This window comes from Enoplosus armatus, chromosome 13, assembly GCF_043641665.1.
Source record: "Enoplosus armatus isolate fEnoArm2 chromosome 13, fEnoArm2.hap1, whole genome shotgun sequence".
Classification (NCBI taxonomy): Eukaryota; Metazoa; Chordata; class Actinopteri; order Centrarchiformes; family Enoplosidae; genus Enoplosus; species Enoplosus armatus.
Genome location: NC_092192.1, coordinates 20628699 through 20652574, shown reverse-complemented (window position 1 = coordinate 20652574; position 23876 = coordinate 20628699). Strand labels below are relative to the sequence as shown.

Genomic DNA, 23876 nt, shown 5'->3' with positions numbered 1-23876 from the left:
AAAGGAGGCGAAACATCCATGTGTCACCATGCAAACACTCACGGCACTCAACCGTATGTCGCCTTGAACAACCCGCACGTTGTGGCTGGAGACGGCGGAGGATATTCCGCGGAGAGGGAGTTGAGTCCAAACCTGAGCCAATCACCCCACTCTGTCTGCTACGCCTGCAGACAGCCCAGATTCCTCATGAGGCTTACCCAGCTGCTGTGCACTCATTTGTCAGTCTTCTTCATCTCCCGGTCTGGGAGGAGGAGAACTCTGGTACACCATCCAGCAGCCCTCCCCACTGCTCCTGTCATCCCTTTGGTCGATACGGAGTCATCTGTTAAGGGCCGACCTCTACATCCGCCGCGTCTCAGCATCGTATTGGGTCACTGTTTCGACGCCACGCCGCTCACATTTCGATGACTAATATGTGACTTTTGATGGATGACCTTCCCCTCTGTGCTCTAGGGAGAAGTGGGGAGCAGCGGTGGATGCTTCCTGAGATTCTACTCATCCAAGAACATCATGTTCTTCTTTCATTATTTCAAGATCCCTCTCCCTCTCTCTGGGGGGACTTTGTCTAGTGAGCTTCATGGATAAGTGAGGGGACGCTCGGCAGCAGATGTGACATATTCACTGACGAGAACATTGCGTGTGGCATGAGCGAAAGAGAGGATCAGCACTTCGCTCTTTAACACAGGAGACGCTCGGCGTGTGGCGAAATTAACGTCACCAAAGTTGCTCCTCAACCTGCTTCCATGTGGCGCTGGAGGAGAGAAGAAAGGAAGAAGGTTCAGACCCAGCCACGTGTGCTCAGTGGCAGGACACCTGGTTTAATTCCCTCTCTCAGTGGTGCACTTTAGCTTCACACACACACACACACACACAGTTCCTTTGATCCTTTGTCCCAACATTGATATCTCTTATCTTGAGTCAAGCTGAGAGGTTGGAGCCAAAGGAGCACTGTGGTTAAAACCCCACACACCAAGATGGAGGTTACACAGTGCACCACAGCTCAGTCGTTTACAATGTGATTTGTACTTTTAATCTGCACCTCGGCCGGACTCCTTTATAGACGATCATCCCCCAATGCCATGTCATCAGGAGGGCACAATGGAGGCCGGCCATAAAATATAGCCTTGGCAAGGGAATGGGGCTCAGTTTCCCTTTTTCCTCCCTCTGATGATTGGGGTCATCTCTGTTATTACCACAGTCAGTCAGTGATATATTGTATGTGTATCTCTCAGTGTCTGTCCATGTATGTGTTCGTACATATTAGTGCTGGGCGTGTGTATCCATGTGTAGTAGCATGACCCGGTGGCCACAGTGAGGGCAAAGGTAAGGGTGGTGATTTAACAGGAAGGGGCAACCCACCCACCCCTACACCCTCCTCAGGCTATTTGCAGCAACGCAATTAGACAGTGTCTTTTTTCCATGCTGGACACGTACCTCAGGCCACCTTCACAGACTGAAGCCTCCCCTCCATGCAGCACTCCAGCTGTCACAGGTGCCAAAAGAGACTGAGGCTCAGACTTTTCAGCTCATTGAGGACAATATCAGAATTCCTTTCAGTGTTTGTATCTTTCATACTTTCCGAAATATTGAACAGTTTTCTGGATTCTTTTCGAAGAGTTACAGTGAGAGTGACATCACACGCAGAGCGGGTTTAAGCTGTTAAACTCTTCTTAAAAGATTCAGTTTCAGTTTCCTCTTACCCCTACAATTTTCACCCTTCATACAAACCGTTTTCTTCAAAACGTAGAAAAATGGGTCTTCTTTCGAACAACGTAACAATATAAGCAAATGGACGTTCACATTTTGCGCTATGAGCCTCAAAGTGACAGGAAGACCATCCAACTGTCCCATTGACTCCATTATTAATTAAGACCAGAATTTTCAGGCGGGAAGCAGACAAAAGGATTTCTAACAGGCTCTATTTCCCACATTTCTGACACCACAAACACGGTAACACATTCAGCACATTCATCTCTATTATGTGTCTGAGCCAAGACTCAGTCACACACACACACACACACACACACAGACAAACAAAGCAAGTCACAGGCTTTTGAACAAGGACCTTATTGCTATACATTAATATGTAATAACGATCTTAAATTAGACCAACGAGTGATTTAAACCTTTATTTTTTATGAGCCAACAGGTTGAAACATAATGGTGAATGAGAATGGAATCTCGAGGGCACGTTGAGCACACAGTGAAGTTATAACGAGCTGATGAAAGCCTTGAGGAGTGTTAGACACCATTGTATCAGTAAGCCAATTGTTTTTGTTGTATCAAGTATGTTCCAGATTATAATAGTGTCTGAATCAAGGGAGGACCAGTGAGCGCTGAAGCAGAAAGGGTGTGCACTCTGCATGAAGTGGGAGGATGATGTAGGTACCGCTGTATTCAGGAAATGGGCATATTGGGCACAAAATACCTGGCATGAGAGAAACACTGGTATCTCAGAAAGCAGAAGGCAACCAAGAGGTGGATACATGCCACAAGGCCCACAACAGGTGGAGCATATTTTGTTATAAAAGTACACACAGGGCCCGTTCAGTTGCTCCCGGGACCAGCTCGATTTATTGTTCTCTGTTTCACTCTTCAATAAATCTACAAAATACCAGACTCTGAAGATCTAGTAGTGTGTTTATTACGGAACGTGTGGCAGGAGACCTGAACCCATCTGACCCTGTCAACTGTCGATTCTTGATCCAGGCTGTTCTACCAATGACGACCACCAAGCCCATCCAACTTGTCTTGCTGGGGGTCACCAGCTTGCTCTCTGTGCCTGAAGAGAGGCTGACTAGCTAACGGCAGCTACAGTCACCGGTTACTTTAGCGACAAGTAAAGCTTCTGTCCATCAGGAAACTACTCAAATTTCACTCGGAGTTGAGGCAGAGCAGCCGGCAAATGTCTCATTTGTAGTCTGATAAACAGTAAATTCATCAAATTCAGTGCCTCAGTCATTTATACACACATTTCCCGGGCTACTGTAGCTGGCAAATGCCGCGTGAGCGCGGTTTCCACGGAAACGCAGCCGTCGAGGCCTTCGTCATTCCGGAGTGGGCGTGGTTTAACCTAAAGCAGGTTGGAGAAACGATGGACGCACGCGGCAGGTGTAGACGGTCCATACAGTCAGTACTCTGCTCCTCGCCTCGTGCCAGGTGCCAACAACGTTTAACTTAAAAGTTGCTTTAATTGCCGACGCCGGTCGCGTGCCCATGTGGGCAGTGCGGTGGGGCTAATTGCTGCCTGCTACCTTCTGCTGCTGTCTGTTGTCAGTCTGCTGGCTTGGGATCGATTGTGTGTGAAGTCCTTGTAGCGGCTGAGCTCGTTTTCTTGTTGTTGTTGTTGTTATTGTTGTTTGACATGTGCATTGTGATGCTTTCACCGTTGATAAATGTTAATGGTGAGACTGTTATAGGCTGAAATTGGTTTTGTAGCTTTCTTTTGAAGTTCTTGCTGTTGTTTTGAGCTTCCTATTGACCGAGAGGGTACTATTGTCTGTCAGACATAACAGGCAGACATTTTGACTTGTCATCGCAGCACAGGTATAATTAATAACAGCTGCTGAGCCACTTCCACAGACCCTATATTTACCTATATGCATCCGAGGAATTTTCCATGTCTGTGTTTGTGTCAGCTGTTGTTTTACCACTCTTAATTACTTATTAATCAGAGATATAATTAATTGTATATAAACAGCTGCCGCTGAGCCCCTGTTGTATGGTTTATGCTGCCGCTGCAGTCATTGCCAAGCTCATATCCGTGTGCTGATGGGCTCCTGTACACATGGTTTGATAGGAAGAAGTTGGTGCTGAACCATTAATGTTTTCATTACAGCTGAAATTAATTGATTACTAGATCACAAAAAATAATCTGCATCTATTTTGATGAATCGTTTAAATAATTTTTAATTAATGTTTTAAACATTCTCTGGTCCCAGTTTTTCAAATGTGAATATTTGCTGCTGTCCTCTGTTTTCTCTCGTTGTAAATGTAGTAACTTTGGGATCTGGACTGTTGAATTGGACAAAACATGACATTGGAAGATGTGACCTTCAACTCAACTGTTTGGTCTATAAAATGTTAGGAAAGAGTGTAAATGTCCATCACAAGTCCCTAAATCCCATTGTTACTCAAGGTGAAGTCATTACTTTGCATGTTTTGTCCAACCAACAGTCCAAACCCCAAAGATATTCAGTTTACAATGATATAAAAGGAAGCAAACCCTCACAATTGAGAAGCAGAAATAAACAAAAGTTTTGAATTTTCTTGCTTGAAAAATTATTGTCTGTCAACTAATGTATTAATCGAATAATTGTTTCAGTTCCAGTTGCAGCCCTAGTTTTTCTCTTAATATGCTTACGTAAATGACCATGTACAATATTAAACATAAATATTTGATGGATTGTAACAGCATAGTCTTAAAGCTAATTGTCATAGTAGTCCCTTGGCAGGTCACAATTAAAACAGCAGGTGTATTGCACTGTTTAGATTTATCCGCCATGTAGTTGGTGTATTCCCCTCGTGGTCTTGTGTTATCTTGGCCACTTGTTGGCTTGTTCCACTGGCCTACTCCATAGCAGAGGGGGGATTATTACCATCACTTCCCCTATCTCTGTTGTGTTTGGCTTGTTGGTGTATGCTTCTGGGAAATGAGAAGGTCAGAGCTTAGGCACCAAATAACAACTCTGTACGTACTCTGCATTCACATAATAATGCGTTCCACGTGTTCTGGTGCAGGAAGAACAGCTCCTGCAATAATTAAAGTTCACCTGTCTGTGCTGATGGAGCTGACTCTCACGGCTAATGAGGCCCTGCTGCATTGGGTGTGTGAAGGTCATCCTACGCCATCCTGGTGAAAAGAACATAAAACAAAACCTATAGGATTAAGCTGCATTGTTTGCGTGGTTGGATATTATCTGGGTCAGCATGATGAGCCTTGCCTATCTTGTTTGAGAAGAAAGGATACATACCATGTAGGAGAAGTCAAATGCAACATGTCTGAAGAAACTCGAGTGTGTTGAGTTGAAAGGCCGCTGCCTTAATCAGTTGTGATAAACACCTCTGCTTCCTTCTGTCACATTGTAGCTGTGTGTTTGTCTGTGAAGGTCAGGTCCGTGTGTGAACATTCCTGCTTTCATTCCTGCCTACATAAAGGCACGGCTCAAGTGTTTTTCTCCATCGGCTGACAGCATGTTGACACAGCTTCTGTAATGCATTTCCAGCCTCTTACTATAGGCTGTGTTGTGCCCTCTTCAGATACTCCAGTTTTCCATCAGTGCAGCAAGTTATCATTCAGAGGGCCCAAGGCCTCAGTCATCCTCTCAATCACCTCAAACAACACATGTACAGTATGAACAGTGGTGTGGGAGGATCAAAAGGATCTATTAAAGTCAAGAAAACAAATCTCTATTTTGGAAAGGGCGTACAGCTACAGTTGGATTGAACCTGGTGTCGGAATATGTTTAGATAGTGGGTTAAAGCAAATAAGATATCTGATGCCTCATCTTCTCCTTAGGGAAAATGTACATGTAGCTCCAACAAAGCAGCAAGACCAGCACGTCTCATTGTGACCCCTGTGAGCAGCCAGTGTGAAAGATTATTGGATACATACGTCTTAAGCATTATGCTAATTTCCCCGGGTTCAGCGGAGGGCTGGATCCACTGTGCAGCGTTTCATATTTGAGGCCAGCTCTTACTGTTTTGAGCTCATCCTTTCCAGAATTTAACGTTCCCCACGTTTGTTACCCCATTTAAAACGATTCAACCAGCAGTACTGGTAGGCTTGTGTTTATAGGTTTATAGGCTTTTTCTCTGGAGAGTGGAAACACCGGGGGAACGTTCCCACTGAGAATGGGATGCCTTCCCATTTATAAACAGGAAAGTATTTTTAGGAGCGCCTGAGCGCGTTTGTTTGGATGTGATTAGAACTGTTGTCAGCAGGGAGAAAAGACTATGAACATTCCCACGTAATTGCTTTTTTTTTCGAGGGGGAAAGGGTGGTGTATGAGCCAGAGCCAGTGCATTGTACTACATGAGATTAAGGTGATGGAGGACATGTACAGTACGTACGATTAGGAAGGGATAGTGGATATCTGTAGGTGTATCAGGTAGTTTTATTCCTCTTACGGTATATGATCCTCCATCTTTTGCATAACTCCTAGTCATTTCCCAGAGATAGGTTTTGTTTACAATAGCAATAGAGGCGTCAGATGTTCTTGTTTGCTAACATCATGTGAGCTCGGAGGCAGAGAGAGAGAGGTGTGGCACCAGTTATGAGACAGATGACTCTCTGTATTGAGATGAATTCCGGGCTTCAGGATTCAGACAGCTGACAAGCAAGGACCGTGGCTTTATTTGCTTCTTAGCTGAGCTCAAACACAAGAACAAGACACCCAAGGAGTGTCTAGCACGCCATGCCGCTCTACCAGTTTGACAGCATGTGTGATGACGGTGTTCATTTCAATCCTGGCAAATACCAATACTGCTGGTTAGAGGAAGCCACCCTGCCAAACTGGTTCCCCTCTCTCAGGTGAGATGAGATGACAGGGCCACTGTGTTCTAGCGGCTGTACAGTGTCCATCCACTGAAACTCTCTTTGTAGCTTCTTTTGTCTCACCTTACAGTGTAGGAGTGTACACTGATGCCACCTTGTGTTCAAAAGCCTAATTACATGACTACAGGGACATGGTCATGTCAGGTGTCCAGGTGTCAAAGTAAATAACGTGAGGTTCCTCACAGTTTTTCAGGTTTTAATCAGGTGTCCTCTGTATCAGGCATTACGGTAGAATTATTAACAATAACAAAATATTAGCTAACTCCCCTCAAGCCATTAAGGAAGTGTTGTCTTTCAAAACATTGAACTCAAATGTTGTTTTTAGCATAACACATCTTATTTAGCACAAAACAACAAGTAGGCTGGTAATAAAACCTGAATAACTGCAGCAAACAATTTAAAAAAAGAGCTGAAATGATTCAGTCAACAGAAAATCAATCTACAACAATTTTGATAAATGATTAATAATAGGTAAATCTTTGAATATAAATGCTAAACTTTTACTGGTTACAGCTTTCCAATAGAGTTGGGTCCGATCCAGTATTGAATGTCTTTTAAGCCCATAACCAAAATGTTGTAATGAATGAATGAATTAGTAATTAAATAGTTCTCGATATCCAGTAGTCCCTATATTTTTTTGTCTCCCAGACGTACAGGCGCTCCGCCACAAACCTGCTGTAACGTAACATTAGACAGTCTGCAACTGAGTGAGCTAGTAACATCTGGCTCACTCAACATGTCCTTAGTTTGGAGGTAGTTTAGTCTCGAAACACAGAAAAGCAGGACAGCAACTTGTAACGTTATTAAAGCCAACGTTCAGGGGTTGAAGTTGTGCTGCATTGTTGGTTGGTTCTGTATCTGCAGATACAAACATGAATATTAGCTGGTTTTCTTTAGTATTCTATCGCTAATTGAATACTTTTGGGTTTTCAAGAAGATGGGATCCTGAACAAATCCCTCTGACATGAACTCTTATTTCTTTCTGAATCGCAATATGATTTCAAATGTAGCTTTCAGGAGTGTCCTGGCCAAGATGGGCAGCAATAACAATGAGTTACAAACAAAATAAGACGGCTAACACAAGATACAGTACACCACAATTTTGGAATTAGGAATCAGAAATCATGAATAAAATAATTAATAATTTAAAAGACTTGGCAACCTAAATGGCATCTTAAAACACAGCTGTCTAAAACCATAGAAATGCAAAAAGAAAATGAGACTAACATTTCAAGATTCTAAAATATCTTAAAACATTGGCAGAAAAAAGCAATTTATACATGATTGCAGGTTTCACTGAGGGATGAATTGATTAAGAAAATAATGGCGGTTTAATTGCTAATAAGTTAGTAGTAGTTGTTTATTTGATCAGTTTAACAGGTTAATTGAGAGCTTTTAGTTGGAACAGTGTCAAGATTTCACTTCATGAAACCTCTGTGATCCAGTAAAAACATCCATCACCTACTGATGTGTCAAGCACCAGATTTGCTGACTGGTTTATTGTGTTTTGTCTCATCAGTCGTCTCTGTTGTTGTTGCTGTTGCCAGTTGTCAGTGTGTTGTTTGATAAAGAAGTTGCATTCACAGGATCCCATTTGCACTGAAACCCCATCAGACACCCTACTGTCAGACCTCATTAATCAGAGGCGTCTGTCTATCAGCACCGTGGATAGTGTCTGTCTTTGCAGACTAATAGCTTCTCTATTCCTTTCAGGCAGTAACTTGCTCTGATTCTTGTTAACAACTAAATCTGGCTGCAGTTTAGGTTCATTATAACCACTCTGGCATAGCTTTGAAGAAAATTAAATTTGTTTGGCTACAGTAGTTGGCTTCTGTAAATTCAACATTATCCACTGTATTTTTCTCGTGTGGCTTCTCACTCGCAGCCGTTTCCTCGTGTTTGTCCGTCTGAGCATTGCCCCGGCCCTCCGCTGTCTCAGCGTGCTGGCAGGATGTGGCAGATGAGGCATATCCAAGGAAGAAGCTTAGATACATTAAACCTGCAGTGGAGGCTGAAAAGCCAGGTCCTGTCCAGTGGAGGAAGGATTTGTAGCAATGTCCCAAAGCAGTTTACTCAGGCAGTTTAGGATTTTGTTGGTCGGTGCTTAGATTAGTCTGTTCCAGAAATAGCTGATAGATGCAGCCAGCAGCTGTGGCTGAAGGGATGGCACAATGGCAGTGATGTAAAGTTTGGAGGTGGATCTCATGACTAAGGGAGACGACATACTTGCATGTAGATGAAGTGCTGACCAGGCCTGACAGAGAGCTGACACGATTAGTTGATTAATCAACTGTTTTGATAATCATTTAATTTTCTTCAGTCACATTGGGAAGCAAAAACACATTTCAAAACAGTTTCTGGTTGCAGCTCCTTAAATGTTCTGATTGGATTCTTGTCTTTGTTTTCTATGATAGCGAACCGAGTATCTTTGGGTTTACACTGTTGTTCGGACATAACAGGCAAATTGAAAGTGTCAGCTTTACTCTGGGTAAAGTGTAATCAGCATTTTCAATGTTTTCTGATATTTTATTGACTTAATGATTAATCAAAGAAATTATCAGCAGAGTAAACACTAATGAAAATGACGATAGAATAATGATCATTCTCATTATTGATTTTATGTAGCGATTATTTTCTCGAGTCATTGTTTGGTCTGTAAAATATCAGAAAATAGTCAGCAAATTGTGAAAGAAATGCCCCTGATAGGTTCCCGGAGCCCTTAGTAATGTTTCAAATGTCTTGTTTTGTCTAACCAACAGTCCAAAATCCAAAGATATTCAATTTACAGTGATAGAAAACAGATATGCAACAAATCTTCACATTTGAGAAGCTTAAACCAGACCAGAATCATTTTGAGATTTTGCTTGAAAAAAACCGTAATTGATCAATCAATAATATCTTCATCACCTCTAGTCTTGCAGCAGTTATGAGGGCCTTTGTGTTACAAGTTTGTATTTTGAGCAGTTTGGCGCCCTCTCCTGGTCCAAAGCCTGAGCTACCACTTACTGTACTAACAGCACTTAATGTATGCAGGTCTGAAAGGAAAATTAGTCTGTCCCAGGAGCAGGAGGCATTTACTTGGCAGGAGGAAATACTTGCAGCCCACATTTCCCACCAGTAACGGATGGAGCCAACATTTGATTGATGCATGACCCGGGTGCTTCGGCGCTAAACATCAATCAGAGACGGGTGCATGAATGCTGTGGTTATTCAGCGTAATGGGGATGTCAATAAGTCTTGCATCCTCTGATGAATACACAAGTACCGTGCCATGATTCACCAGTGAAGGCTGCTGATGTTTAAAGCACTGTTTATTGAACTGAGCACAAGCCCTCACTTGTCCAAGTAACTGATGTAGTGTGATGCATGATGTTTCTGCGGTTTTAACTGTTACCAAGCAATTTTCTAGTTAAATTGACACCTACTGTTACAGGATGTGAGAAAGGAGAACTTTGTCATGTTGTGGCTCTTATGGCAAATTATTAGATTGATTAGAAGTGACTGTGTCAAGTGACAATCTTATATATAGCTAATTTCTGTCTAGACAATCAGCAACGCTTAAAATACTTGTGATGCAGGTGAGAGTTGCACCCAAGCTACGTTATCCTCCATGAGAGTCTAATGTGGAAAGTCATTAAGTGTCAAAAAGAAACATAGCCTGTTCACTCAGTTCAGTGCCTGTAGGTGGAAGAATATAAGCCTCACAGACAGGGTTAGTACACATTTTTTAATAACATGGCACAATTTACATAACACAAGTTTAAATGAGGAGCATGCTGAAGATTCAGTCGCTTCATTTTTTTCTCATCCTTGTACATGATCTAGAAAGACTTCATTTTTTTCCCCTGTACATGGTAAACAGCAAAAAAAGTTTCTCATTTAACAATCTTTTTGCAATACGCATCGACTAACCACTATGGCTCCGGTGGACATTTTTAATGTTGGATTAAAAAACACTGCACGACATGATATCACAGAGTTTGAAGCGCACAACTAAACCTTCAGTGGACTACTAAAATAGATCTCTGCTCATTAGAAACAAACTGTCCATAGTTTAGACTTGCTTTTTTGTCTTTTGATTTTGTAGGTACAACAACTTAGGAAAGCACTTTAATACACTGTTTGACCAACAGAACCTATTTCCAAAACATGTACTTTACACTTCTTCAATAGGGCAAATGTGCTGTCATGGTGTTTGATGTGCTGCATTCTCCCCAGAACAAGACTGGTGGTAACTGAGTGGAGGAAGGATGGAAGAAAAAAAAGAATCGGAACATTTGTGCTGCTGGCTTTTTATGTTGAAAATCCTTCCATCAGCTGTTTCTAGGATTGTCACCACAACGTGTCATATTTGAGAAAGTAATTCTCAAAACATTACCCTTTTGTTTAATCCAAATTGCTACCTGCAAACCCTGTGTCGATCAGTTAAAGCTTGTATCGGTTTGCATGGACCCAATGTGTGTCAAGTCTGAGTTGTGGAAAGAATACAGCTTTTTGTCCTTTATTGGCACGCAGTCAGTTGTGGTGAGAAGGCCATCTTTCAGAAAGGGAGCCCAGACATTTGTTGCATAGTTGAATATGGGGTCTCTGGTACAATGCTAATCAGCTGCGTCAACCGAAAAAACGAAACAAAAAGGAAACACAGCACAAACAAAGCACATTCTGAATCACTGCTGTATTACTCCTCTATTTACATGTGTTCAAAGTAAAGCTTTCAAAACACCCTTTTGCATATTTGTACCATGATTTTTAATCCATACAGAGCAAGCACAGCGACTGTACACATTATCTACACACTTTGCTGTCTGTCAGTGCTAAAGTACCTGTACATTCCAAAATTGTTCATTCTTACTCCACGTCATTTCGCTATACAAGAGAAAGAATGAACACAAAGAAAATTGGAGCAAATTGGAAAAAGAAATCTTTGAAAAATCTATTTTTTGTTCCATGATTATTGTCTCTTTGTAGTTTTATACAAAAACAATTCATTGTGTGGGCATGTCTCTGCCCACATAAGTTATTCACAGCTATGTTACAGTCTTGCTTTGCCCAAAGCTAAGTGCTTGGTGTGAGTTCAGTGTTAGTGAGGCACAGGGCAGCAGGGGCACCGAGTCTCAGCTCACCGTGCCTCAATGTCTTTGTGAGCCGGTCTGTCTCTGATATCTGTGGCCAGGGGAGTAGTCCGTCTAGGTGAGCCGGGCCGGGCACCCATTGTAGGGATGAGTGGGGGCGGGGCACTCAGAGAGGCGGTGGGTGGCGTTTTGTTCAGGATACCGTTCTGATGGGCTGCGGCGGCGGCTGCTGCTGCTGCTGCCGCCGCCGCAGCTGTGGGGCTGACCCTGGAGTAGTGCATGCCTGGGAGTCCAGGGGCCATGAGGCCCGGCGCAGGGTGGGGGAGGTGTCCGTCAAGGGCTGGATGGTGCATTGCGGGATGGAGGCGCCCATGCTCATAGTCCTCTCTGAGCATGTTGAGACGGTCGCGCTCCTCCAGCTGGGCGCGCTCCTGCTCCCTCCTATGCTCGAGGGCTAGAGGGTGGGCGTGGTCACGATTAAAGTCATGAGGCTCACGGTCCCTGTAGGAGCGCTCGGCCTCATAGAGGCGAGGTGCTGCCAGCCGGTGCAGAGGGTCATTCCTCAGCAGCAGGTCCCTGGCCAAAGGGTCCCGTCTGTGAATGTCCAGGCCCCTGTAGGGGTCTCTCATTGGGTCCCAGTGGAAGGCAGGGTAGGGGAACCTGTCAGCTCCTGGGATGGGGCTGATACCCATGAAGGGCGCCACCACTCGAGTTCTCTCCAGACCGCTAATGGTGTTGATGGGGTGGACGCCAGCCATGCCCATTGGCACAGGCATCGAGGAAGGAGGGTGGAGGTTTGGCGTAGGGGGTGCCTGTGTCGGGTGCTCATTTGCCCTCTCTGTGGCTCCATCCTGCTCCTCCTTACGCTCCTCCTTCACTTTCACCTCACTGTTCTTCTTCTGGTGCTCGTACGGCAGCTCTACCTTCTTCTCCAGGACTTCCCTGCTCAGTCCACCATTGGGACGTTCGAGGCTGGTCTGCCGGATGTAGGGTGATGCCGCCCCCCTGTTGGACACTTTGTCCTCTGACACTCGGCCATCATGGATGACAGGTGTGTCCTTGTCGCTGTGCTGGTTTTCTTTGAGCTTAAGGTCATCTGTGCCATTGTCTTTCCAGGAGTCCGAGTGCTCTCTCTCCCTGTCTTTGGCCTTGTTCTCCTTGTCCCTCTGAGGCTCTCCAGAAGCAGGGGGCAGGTGGTTCCTGTGGTGCTCAGGAGGCCGGCTGTGGCCAAGGAGGCTGATGGGGTTGGCAGGGAGTGGGGACGGATGGCTCGGATGACGCTTCTCTACAGAGTCCCTAGAAGAAAGAAGAAAGTCCCCCCTTCAGTACCAGTAATTTAACTTCTATTTATGTTCTTTGAGTGAGGTAACAGGAGTCACGCTAGAGTAATTACTTTTGGCAACACCCACCTGTCCTTGTCGTCTTTACTGACCAACGAGTCCCGTTTGTCAGAGTCTCTGTCCCTCTCATGTGAGCTGGCCGAGGCACTCCTCTCAGAGTCTCCGGGTTTCAGCCAGGGTGGCGGTGTGGGGAAGGAGGGCGGCGTACGGTGCAGGCGGTTCCATGGCTCCTGGTGGCCGCTGTTACCGCTGCTGTTGAAGTGCTGCTGTGCGTTGGGGCCATCTTTATGGCCGAACACTGAGTTGGCCGCTGTTAGGGATTCAACACGTGGAAAAACACGGAAGGACGCAAGTTAAATGCGTATCTCGACAACTTGCACTGGTGTATATCTATCTGTACTTGGAATTGTTTTCTGCTGATGTTTGATGACAGTATCAATCACGAGCCTGAGACTCACTTAGTGCTGGATTTCCCAATCCCCCGAAGGCTGATGAACTGAGAGTTCCCAGTCCTCCAAATGATGTAGGCCTACCAAAAGGTTCTGGAGGGAGACACGACATGTTACCACGCATACAGACACATCTTAAATTTCAAGACTGAGGAGAACTGAACTGAATGGTCCTCTTACCTAGGTGAGATGCTGGGGTGAGGAAGTGTCCAGGATGGTGTGGCGGGTGACCGAAAGGACCTGCCGATGGGTGTGTGGGACCTGAGGAGGGAGAGACGGAAGGCATCACCGAAACATCCATCAACCGCTGACTGCAATACACCTAAGTGTTAACTAATTTAACAAAAAAACTTGACTCAAGGTCCACTTGTTAACTAACTAATTAATTAGTTAATTAACTAGAGGCTCATCTGAGCCAATAAGTAACAACAAAGATGTGTGTCAGGTAGTTTAGAAACGGCACTGAAGTTACATAATTTGTCAATTGGAGAGCACTAACATTACAACAGCTTATTTACTTCTGTAAATTGTCCAGCTCAGTACAACCTCAGAAATCAGGTTTCATTTTTAACCTCATCTCATGGAGAGATTTAAGAAACAAAACAAAGTGTGTTCATGACAATGTGTCATGAACGGAGCAAACTTCCTCATCAGAAGATGTGGTCAAAAGCTCCAGAAAAACCTACTAAGTTGACCTTGACTTAAACTTTTTTTGGCCAAGCAAGTTTCTATGTCCAATTAGTATTCAGAAATTGGTTGATTAAAGATAGATGTACGGTGGCCCTGAGGGTCAACAACATTTCAGATTACGGAAAGGGTGGGACAACACTTTGGGCATGTGTTAAAGTTAACTAGAAGGGTCGGCTACACAGAAGTCGCCGCCCCGTCTCCTCAGTCCTCTTTCTTTCAAGCATGATTTCAGGACATTTTAATGTCATGATATGTTGAAAGCATATTGAATCACGTCATATGAATGTATGTCCTTTTGTTGAAATATTCCCTCATGATTTCAATCTCCTCTTCCATCCATTGAGCAAGGACACTGCTGAGAGTAGTACACAATAGAAACAGGAAATGACATTGAACTGTCACCAGGGATTTGGGTTCTGTCCAATCACAAACAAGAAGTGTTGTACCACCTTTTCCGTAATCTCCGTAATCGTTCTTGGCTTGTTTACAGCTGAACTCAGTAACAATAATATCAGCAGACAACTTGGCAGGAAGTGATGGACTGCGGCTGTATGTCAGAGGGTACCGTTGTTAACCAGCAATCAATATTTCTGCCCAGAGATGTGACACACACTCACCTGCAGCGGAGAAGAGCGTGGCGGGCCGTGCCAAGTCGCTGGGGTGATGGATGGCACCGAAGAGGCTGGGGCCTGGAGGTCGACTCAGGAACTCAGGCTTGAGGCCAAAGTCTAGCTTGTGAGGGTCGACCTGCATCTGCTGCTAGAAGACGCCAAATCAACAGAGAGAAACACATGTAAAACCCTTTTACACAAAGTATCACTGTGTACTTTGTAGGTTAATAAGAGTGCTTTTTATTTGAAGTAAACTACAGTGATTGAGCGACTACATGGTTGTCTTGCTCAAGGACACTGTTTCAGGTCCCTCTGATTGCTTTGCTCAGCGTGTAGCCTGCCAGTCGCCTTTTTTAAATGGACCCATCATTATAACCTTAGGAAGTGATTATGATTATGACTGCGGAAGCCATTCAATTAAAATTACTTGTTACATTTCAATCATTTAAACAGTATCTTCTACTGTTGCCCTGACTCTACTCAATTAGTAGTCAGTCAGTCACAAAATCACCAAAATATCAGATCAGTACAAAGATCAGCTTCTGTCTTTATAGTATTATTTTGATCGCAGAATTACCGTTTAAGAAGAGAAACTAAAGCTGTGACCCAAATCCTTAAAATCACACCGACTCTAAGCAAGATTTGAGTCTGTAGTGTGTTCACATGGGAAAACTCAAATCAGTCAGTATGCATACCATAACATTTCTTGTACCTTATAAAGATTGGCATACAGTATGGAATTGGGACTGTATGAATAGTAGCTTTGGCACAAAGCAGAGAGAGAGGAGTCAGATGAGTCCTCACCTTTACTTTCTGTTGGTGGTGGTATATCTGCCAGGCGATATGGACATGCATGGCGCACCACTTCCCCGGTTTCTGTACAGGACAAAAACATGGTGTCACAACTTTACTCGTTGACAAGAATGACTGTGAGGCCATTATTGTGACAAACTTGCATGTTAAAAGGTAAATTGTGACTTTTTACATCCGTAATAAAAAACAATTCTGAAAGATCTGGTGTATCTACATTGGCACTGATTACTATGTCAGTGCCTGAAAAGGCAAATAAATGTGGTTGTCAGTGCACATTATGTTATGTTAACCCTCACACATCAGCTCTGTAATCATACAACCGTATTGAATGATCAGATGACATGAACACAGCATACCCTTTTTTTTTTATAGTCTAGTCATCTGAAAATGACATAGTGATAACTTAATTATGGTACATGTAGCACCTTTATCACATTTTACTTCAAGATATGGTCTATGATGGTGATCAGGCATGTGGCAGAGGTATAGCCAAGTAATTATAGCAGTATTTGAAACTGGAAAGACTGCTTAAACATCAACATGCATTACTTGACAAAGTCTGACAATAGCACTTCCCCGTGCAGAGGCTGCACTTTGTTGTGGTATAAACTAGTCCACTCTGCCTCCAAGAGCAGCGCTCATTTAATTAAAGACACTATCTACTCCATTAGCAAAAACCCTTTAAGGCATCATGGCTATTCTAGTGTGTGTGTGTGTGTGTGTGTGTGTGTGTGAGGGTGCAGGAGATTGAGACACTGCAGGGAACAAACACTCACCCTGAGAATGGGCCGGAATGGATCCGTTATCTACGGGAGGGAGAGGGGGGGGGGGGGGGGGGAGTGGTTGAGTTATCTAGCTGTCAATCAAATCATTTCTCACTTCTAATTAGTCTCTGCGTGTGGCATTCATTACAAACCAGGTTAAAATGAAGCATGTTAGAAGTAATTAACACATTCCTTTTTAAACAGGGTTGGTCCTGTGTGACCCTCTGCATGCAGTCTGTGGTCTACAAACTCACTGCATATGAATTTTTCACAATGACATAACTGTAGTGGTGTTGTAAACCTCCATCTGATGACTCGAAGGCTTATGCAACATATACAGAGGGGCTAAAGGTTACCTCTACACTGTGAGTGTTTGTGTGTGTGCGCTCTTACCCTGGGGTCCTTCTGTAAGAATGTGTGTGGGACGGCTCCAGGTCTTGTGGACACATCAAGTGGATTAGAGGTCTAGAGAGCACCAGACACAGATCGAAACAAGATTCTCTGTGAATAGCTCCTATTTTCAGTTTGTCTATCTGTGTGTGTGTGTGTGTGTGTGAGAACGTGGGTGTGCGGCGGCGTCCTGTGTATCTTACCTTGGGCTGAAAGGCGCCCTGCAGCGAGCCGAAGGGCCCGTTCGGGGGGATGACAGGGGGAAGGCCAGACATGGCCGGTGGGTAGGAGTGGAAGAGCTGAGGAAGAAAAGAGGAAGAGGAGGTGTGAGGATGGTTCGGTCTGTCAGTGAAATGCAGGACAACAGCTTCAGATGGCAGTGGAGATGGAACAATTATATTGACGGATGAACCTCAACATTTAATGTTTTTCCAAGACTGCTAAGATGGGGGAAATTACAAGTGATTGCCTACATGTTTCACGAACTGCAAGTTTCTAAAATATTTTGCTGCTCATTCCCTGTGGATTTAAAAAGGGGAAAACACTCCTTTGATATGAAAACTGGAATGTTGTAACACAAGCAAAACACATGTAAACCAAACAAGTGCTCAAGGCTTCCATATAATGATCCTGTGGAGAAAAAGATATGTAATCAGCTACTCAGTGTAATTGATTTTGTCAATCAAATTAGCCTTCATGGAAGTAGAGAGTGTTTTTCATGTTTCTGAACTCGCATTGCTTTAATCATGACGGCCCAACAGAATTATTTAAACTTGGGTTGCCAGGCTGAGTTATCAGAGGCGCTTGAGCATATGCTTACGAGGTTTTGAATGCGACTCGTGTTTCCTTGCGCATCATGTTTTAAGATGTTAGTATGTTTTAATAGAGGGGAACTGGCTTCAGGGGATTTGCTGCAACCATAATAACAGCAGAGAAATACTAAGAATCAGAGATGAAGCACTTAAAAACAAACTAGCGAAATTCTGCAACGTCTGTTTGACCCAGGGTTGGTCTGAATACAAATACGTTTTGTTTTCTGACAAAAGAGTCTGAGCTAACAAACATGGTGGGAGAGTTTGGTCTAATGTTTCAAATAGTGAGTAATAATCATGAGCAAGCCACTGCTGTTAGCAGGCAAATAACAAATGAAGAGTAGTAAGCAAGACAAAGACATATTATTCCTCTGGCAATAGTGCAGTCTCCTCCGTAACACAGCTGCTGTGTCTTTCTGGAAACATTTATATGCACAACAATTTCATTGTCAGAGCACAAGATTTATTGTGCGTGCATGTGAGATTTAAGAATCCAGCACTGTTTCATTATCACAGGATTTGCTGGGGCCGAAGGGTGAAATGGTACAGCTAGGATGCTTATAGTATCCATTAAGAAGCGGATGAGTGATTGCATGGAATCTCAAACACACACACACACACACACACACACACACACACACACACACACACACACACACACACACACACGGCTACGACACCAACTCGCATGGGCTGGAATGGCATAATGGACAAGCAACAAACTGCTCTGCAGGCAGATAGTACGCAGTAGGGAAACTCACACTGTGTCTGTAGAAGGGGTCAACTTTTGTTGGGTATTTTTCAAACTGTTGGAGAAATGAAACAGAGCTAAGTACAAAGATGGGGAGAAAACATGATAACCTACACATATACTGTAACAGCATTGAGACTGGCCTCTTTCAGGGTCATCTCAGGCCAACAGAAAATGCATCACACACTGTATTTTAGGACTAAGAACATGCTTACAGATTGAGATTATGATTCAAGATCTAAAATGTCGACTGAGATTCAAAGTTCAACCACTTCCCAAACCAGACTGTTTTCATCCGCCCCTTTTTGTGATCATCTGAAGAACTTGTAAACTAATGTGGGTTCTGTGTCTCATTTGGTCTCCTTTTAGTGGTGCAACGCAGGCTCAGGGCGAACATTTCCCCAGTCAAGACTAAACACTGCAGCCATAAAGAGCCTTTTTATGGCCTCATTAGCTGTCAGAGGCCTCGCCATGCTGCCTTTGAGGTATCATCAGAGCCAAGTGAACCCTCTATGGGCCAGGCAGTTACGAATATGTGTGTGTGTGTGTGTGTGTGCGCGCATTTGTGTGAGTTTTAGGTCCAGCCACCCATTGCCTGTGGTCTCCCCCAACAAACGATGGGACTCTTAACGCAAGGCATTTGCCAGCAATGAAAACCTCCAAACGGGACCAAATGATGTCATTAAATTCAGAATGAATTAAGTGTATTATGTTCTGAAAGCTGGCTCTGAAGTTAACATGCTTTCGGCAAGTTATTGCCAATTTAGAAAATAACGGCGACTCAAGTCTGGAGTCCTGAAGTATGCCAGAGAAAACACTAGAAAGGCTTTCTGGGAGAATAAAGGCATCATTGTGGCGAGGACGGACACACATGGTCATCGTTGAAAGGCCGCCACAGAAACCCTCAGGTCCCCACAGCGTGCCGCTCACACACATGTCCAACTGTGTAAAATCTTCACTCTCACAACCCCAAGGTGAAAACTCTTTCAGTGCCAAGCGCACCCACTCCTCTACACATGTCAAAATGTTTGGACTGTGGTGAAATTTTTCCCCCCATTGCCCCCCCCCCCCCCCCCCCCCTCCACCCTCTCCACCCTCTCCAACCCAACACACTTGCGTTCTACTTATCCTCACATTTCTGGCAGGGGTACGCACCATGGGCGGTGCTGGGGTGGGCATGATGGCGTGGGGGAAGGGCGTGAAGGTGTGCTGGTGGGTGTGCTGGTGGGTGTGTTGATGCTGATGCTGGTGCTGGTGCTGGTGCTGGTGGAACTCAGTGCGCAGGTAGGGCGGAGGGCCCAGTGAGGCGCCGCGGTCGGCACTCTGGGAGGCCAGGAAACGGGTGTTGAGCTCCTGGCGCAGAAGGTCTTGCTCTGGAGAAGAGCAAGAGAGAGGGAAGGGGTTAGGACTGGGTTTGTCAACGAGGGGACTGTCGAGTTGAAGCATTTTAATGCAGCAGTCTGAACATACACATTAACGGCCACAGACCCCGTTACGTAAGACCTCCAGATGGTAAGACTTTTGTTGTGGTTGACTTGTTTTTTTTAATTAAACTTGGTCTAGGCTGTACATGAAAAGTTAAGTTCTGAAAAGAAGTCCTACTAGAAGCCCCTCAGACTTCTGCAGGGCCCTGGACTCCAATGTGAGAGCTACGCACGTCATCAAATACGAAGGAATGTCAAAGTCATAAAAAAAAAAAAGAAGAAACAAGCAGGAAATGGCCGTGATTATCAGCATGTCATTTTAAATTTAAGCGAGCCTCGAGGTGATTAGAGCTGTCTGACTGCTGGAAACTGTCAGATGCTGTGATTTGATACACTGCAGCCCCTCTGAGACGACAACATCTGTTGTTCTAATAACCTCTGTGCAGCCTGTGGAGAAAGAATGGATTTCAAGTAATCACTGGCTTTTCTTCTAAATCCAACAAAACCTACCTTGAGAGATTACATCTCCTCCTGAGTAACCTTATCCTTCTTATTCCACAGTGACTCACTACAATATTTTCTGCATTCATTTCAAGCTTTATTGGGCTGGGAGTGTGGGTGGAATTTTTCTCTTCATAAAAATTTCATTAGTATCTTTTGAACAAAATCCAGCTCGCTCCGTTCCGTATTGACCAAATTGATTTCTCGCACATGAACACCATTCCAGGTGAAAATGGAAGTTCTGGGAACGTCGCTAAAGGCGAGCCCCCCCCCCTCTTCCCACGCTGACCCTGACATTTAACTCGACAGCACTGCGCGGAAATGTGCACCGGGTCTGTACTCGCCTTTGCAATGTGACCGGACTCGCTGGTGGATATTACTGGTGTGCGGAGAGTCGATCAATCAGAGCACGACAGACGAGTGTGAACTTGAACTGTCCACACGACTATAAACACAAAACCCCGGGCATGGAGTACATGTGGGTAATCTTGGACTCAGTTGCTTGTTTCTTTAAATAATTACCAGGGTAACATTCTGTCCATGTGTCTCTGCATCTCAGATGCTTTCAAATCAAATGCTGCTCTTAAATTATTCCTCGTGCACTTCTCATATTTCCCGACTGTCCTGGCAACCTGCAACAACTGGCTAAAATGAGCTTTCTGTCTGTCTCCCAGCTGAATGTGCAGTCCTTTGCCACACCACTGGATGGCGATGTGGGGATGTTCGCGAGCAGCTTGTGATGTTTACCTGAGTAGGCACTCCCAGCAGCAGGATGTCCGGGGACTGGCAGGGTGCTAGACGTAAGTGGTGGTGGTGGAGGCAAGGCCGCTGGAGGAGCGAACATATTGGGGTGATGTGGGTGCGGCGAGGACTGCAAGGCAGGGGGGAAGCTGTGGGGGGTGTTGTGGGGGGTGCTCTGGTTTGCCGCCAAGGGCAGGGGGAAGGTGGAGGCTGCTGCGGCCGCCGCAGGAGGAGGCGGGTGGTGGGGGAGGTGCAAGGAGGGAGCAGGGGGCCCGAGGGGCTTGGTGCCTGGGGTGCTGCTCCTGCTGCTGCTGTAAAGAGAGAGAGAGAAGAAATAAGAAGGATGGAGAGAGGAGCCAGGTTAGGCCGGGCACGATCACTCAGAATTAACACTTCCTCCACAGCCCCTCATCTCCATCTGCTCCCCAGCACAGTGTTTTCACACCTCAACTGTCCTCCATTTACAAACGCCTCCCTGCCTCTCTCTCGTGCTTCACAGAATCCAGGGCAAACATGATCCGCGAAAACACCGCATTCACAACACCCTCGGATGCAAATAAACCACCGCTGGCAAGCATAACAGAACGAACATCTGTCTCTGAACAGCTTCTGTTAAGGCACTTCCTCCGGAGCCAGGTAGTGAACATGTGCATCGGAAATGGGAAGAGAGGGAGAGAGGGTGTGTATGTACGTGTAAGCAAACAGTCTTTTGTGGTGTGTGTGGGTTTTCCCTGGGGGCAGTCACAGAGCCTGCGTCTCCACAGCTCCACGCACTAAGCCCAAAAGCTCATTTGCAGCGCCTGCTCTTCGCTGTGGGCCCCGGCCGTGATTATTCACAGAGGGTGCCAGGCCCTGTTGGCGCACTGGCAGACTGGCAGGGCTGGCACGGGGAGACGGAGGCGAAGCCAAGTCCTGAGAGCCTGCGAGGCAGAGCTGTTGTTGGGACTGAGTGGGTTCTGAAGGAGCTGTCCTGGAGTCTTAAATTAATGGAGAGAGCCTCACAGGCCTCAGTGCTTCTCAACAGATATGACACAACAGACTAAACTTAACCCTGCACTAGCTCCATTGTTATTTTTAATCATATGAAAAATGACTGTGATTACGGTGTTCTTGAACATACAAAGTGGAACTCTGTGTGGAATTCTTTATAACTTGAGAAAATGAACAGCTCTTTTGAAGTATTTCATTTCTTTCTTGGAAGAATATCACAGCTTTCCTCCTGTTCTCGCGCACAAATAACAATGAAATCAAAACAGTATGGTGCTGGTTCATGGTTGTGCTTAACTATCGCACATACCAGCCAGTATAACTGATGGGAGGCTGGAATCTATACAGAGCCCAGATGACAATGTGGGTGGCTAATAAATCTCAGGCACTCAGGGCGCAGTGTGGCCCTTTTATTCCGATGTTAATAATCAGTGCTACTGTTTGGCTCAGGGACTTCAAGCTCTCCCTGATAGCAATTTACATACTGATCGGGCATCATGCGCACTTTCAGCTCAAGAGATATTCTAGTATTTTCGAGTGTGTGTGAATATGGAGGTTTTGTCTGCACTGCGCACAATTTTCTGCATCAGAGCGCGTGAGGACACGAGAGACGTGAGTGTATTTCATAATAAACTGATGTGTGAGGTTGTCTGTTATTAGCCTTACCTGTGACCGTTGAGGTTGAGGCCGTTGTAGGCAGAAAGGGGCCGGGGGTGGCAGCGTGATGGGGGCCGGTGGGGCCCTGCCTGACTGGGGTGCTGTTGGTGAGGGTGATGAGTGGGGAGGGCAGGCGATGGCGGGTGTGGGTGAAGGCTGGGCGTCGGCGGAGGCCGGGTGTGGGACAGCAGTTCAGGCTGGTGCTGGGGCCGGGGAGGGGGGGGCGGCGAGGGCTCTTGACCCTGGGCGAGAGGCAGGGCTGCGGGCGTCTGAGGCCTGGTGAGAGCCTCTGAGCGTGGGGGCAGGTGTGTGGAGGTCGGAGCCTTGGTGGGGCCGTTCGTCTGGGTCCGACGAGGGGACAGGGGCTTGGGGACGGTTGGCTGGGGAACGGGGAGGGCTTGTGGGGGCAGAGGCTGACTGGGCGTGCTGGACGCAAGGGGCTGGGGGTCCCTGCAGCTCTCCTGGCTCCTCTCCTGACTGCGCTCTAGGCCTGACACCTTGAGGAGGCCGGGGCCATGAGGCTCCTGGCTGCCATTGGTGGGGAGCACATCGATGCCAAAATCTGGAACTGTGGAAAACGAGAAAGAGGAAAACATTGTGAGAAAACTGCATCTCAAATAATGATTCTTAGTGTCCAAGCTGGTGAACAGAACAGAAAAAAACAGAAAAACAGCAGAAATACACCGACATGTTGGTGAACGTCAACAACGTGCTGTTTTTATGCTTTCAGACCTAGTTACATCCAGCACAGATGCTCGGCTCTGTAAGTGTGTATATGCACGGTGACATCCTTTCCTCAGGTAAATGAACACTGCAGCCGAACATCTCCAGCTCCGACAGAGACTATGCATGCGTGTGTGTGTGTGTGTGTGTGTGTGTGTGAGCTACAGGCCTTTTGTAGTCTCATGTCTTCCTAACTGCCGTCTCCCCTGCGCTTTGAGCTGCCCCACAAACTGACAAACACATTTCCTACTCTTCCTTCTCACGCCGACACGCCCTGCTGGGGTTTGCAGCTGTGCCAGCACAAGCAGCGATTCCTGAGCCCTTTCATGCAGCCTTTAACACCTTCCCTGGGGATAAACTACACAGCTGAAATGTGTTTTTCTTCCTCAGGCTAAATCAGTTTGTATCGTAAACAAAACAACATCACCTCAATTTCAAGGTTCATTTTTTTTTTTTTTTTTGCCTGGATGACAGAACTTCCACGTGCAGGACAAATTAAATGTATTCTGAATGTGTACATTTGCATAGTTGCAGATACTTCACGAGTGTCAGGTTGCCTTTCTTCTCTTTCACTTCTCCCAAAGTCAAGGCACAG

At 45.4% G+C, this 23876-nt stretch overlaps 1 protein-coding gene across 1 annotated transcript in view; it reads right to left on the bottom strand.

Moving 5' to 3' along the window:
• Window positions 1-11646: 11646 nt before the first annotated feature.
• Window positions 11647-23876, bottom strand: part of auts2a (activator of transcription and developmental regulator AUTS2 a) — a 282785-nt gene continuing 270555 nt past the window's right edge. The window contains exons 6-18 of the mRNA XM_070917000.1: window positions 22568-23126; window positions 20921-21225; window positions 19383-19621; window positions 18259-18303; window positions 16889-16984; window positions 16689-16760; window positions 16308-16337; window positions 15523-15594; window positions 14725-14866; window positions 13598-13678; window positions 13427-13510; window positions 13038-13278; window positions 11647-12924 (exon numbers count right to left, since the gene is read on the bottom strand). Of these exons, the coding sequence (XP_070773101.1) occupies window positions 11676-12924; window positions 13038-13278; window positions 13427-13510; window positions 13598-13678; window positions 14725-14866; window positions 15523-15594; window positions 16308-16337; window positions 16689-16760; window positions 16889-16984; window positions 18259-18303; window positions 19383-19621; window positions 20921-21225; window positions 22568-23126 (3215 nt within the window). The 3' untranslated portion in view covers window positions 11647-11675. The remainder of the gene's footprint in view (window positions 12925-13037; window positions 13279-13426; window positions 13511-13597; window positions 13679-14724; window positions 14867-15522; window positions 15595-16307; window positions 16338-16688; window positions 16761-16888; window positions 16985-18258; window positions 18304-19382; window positions 19622-20920; window positions 21226-22567; window positions 23127-23876) is intronic.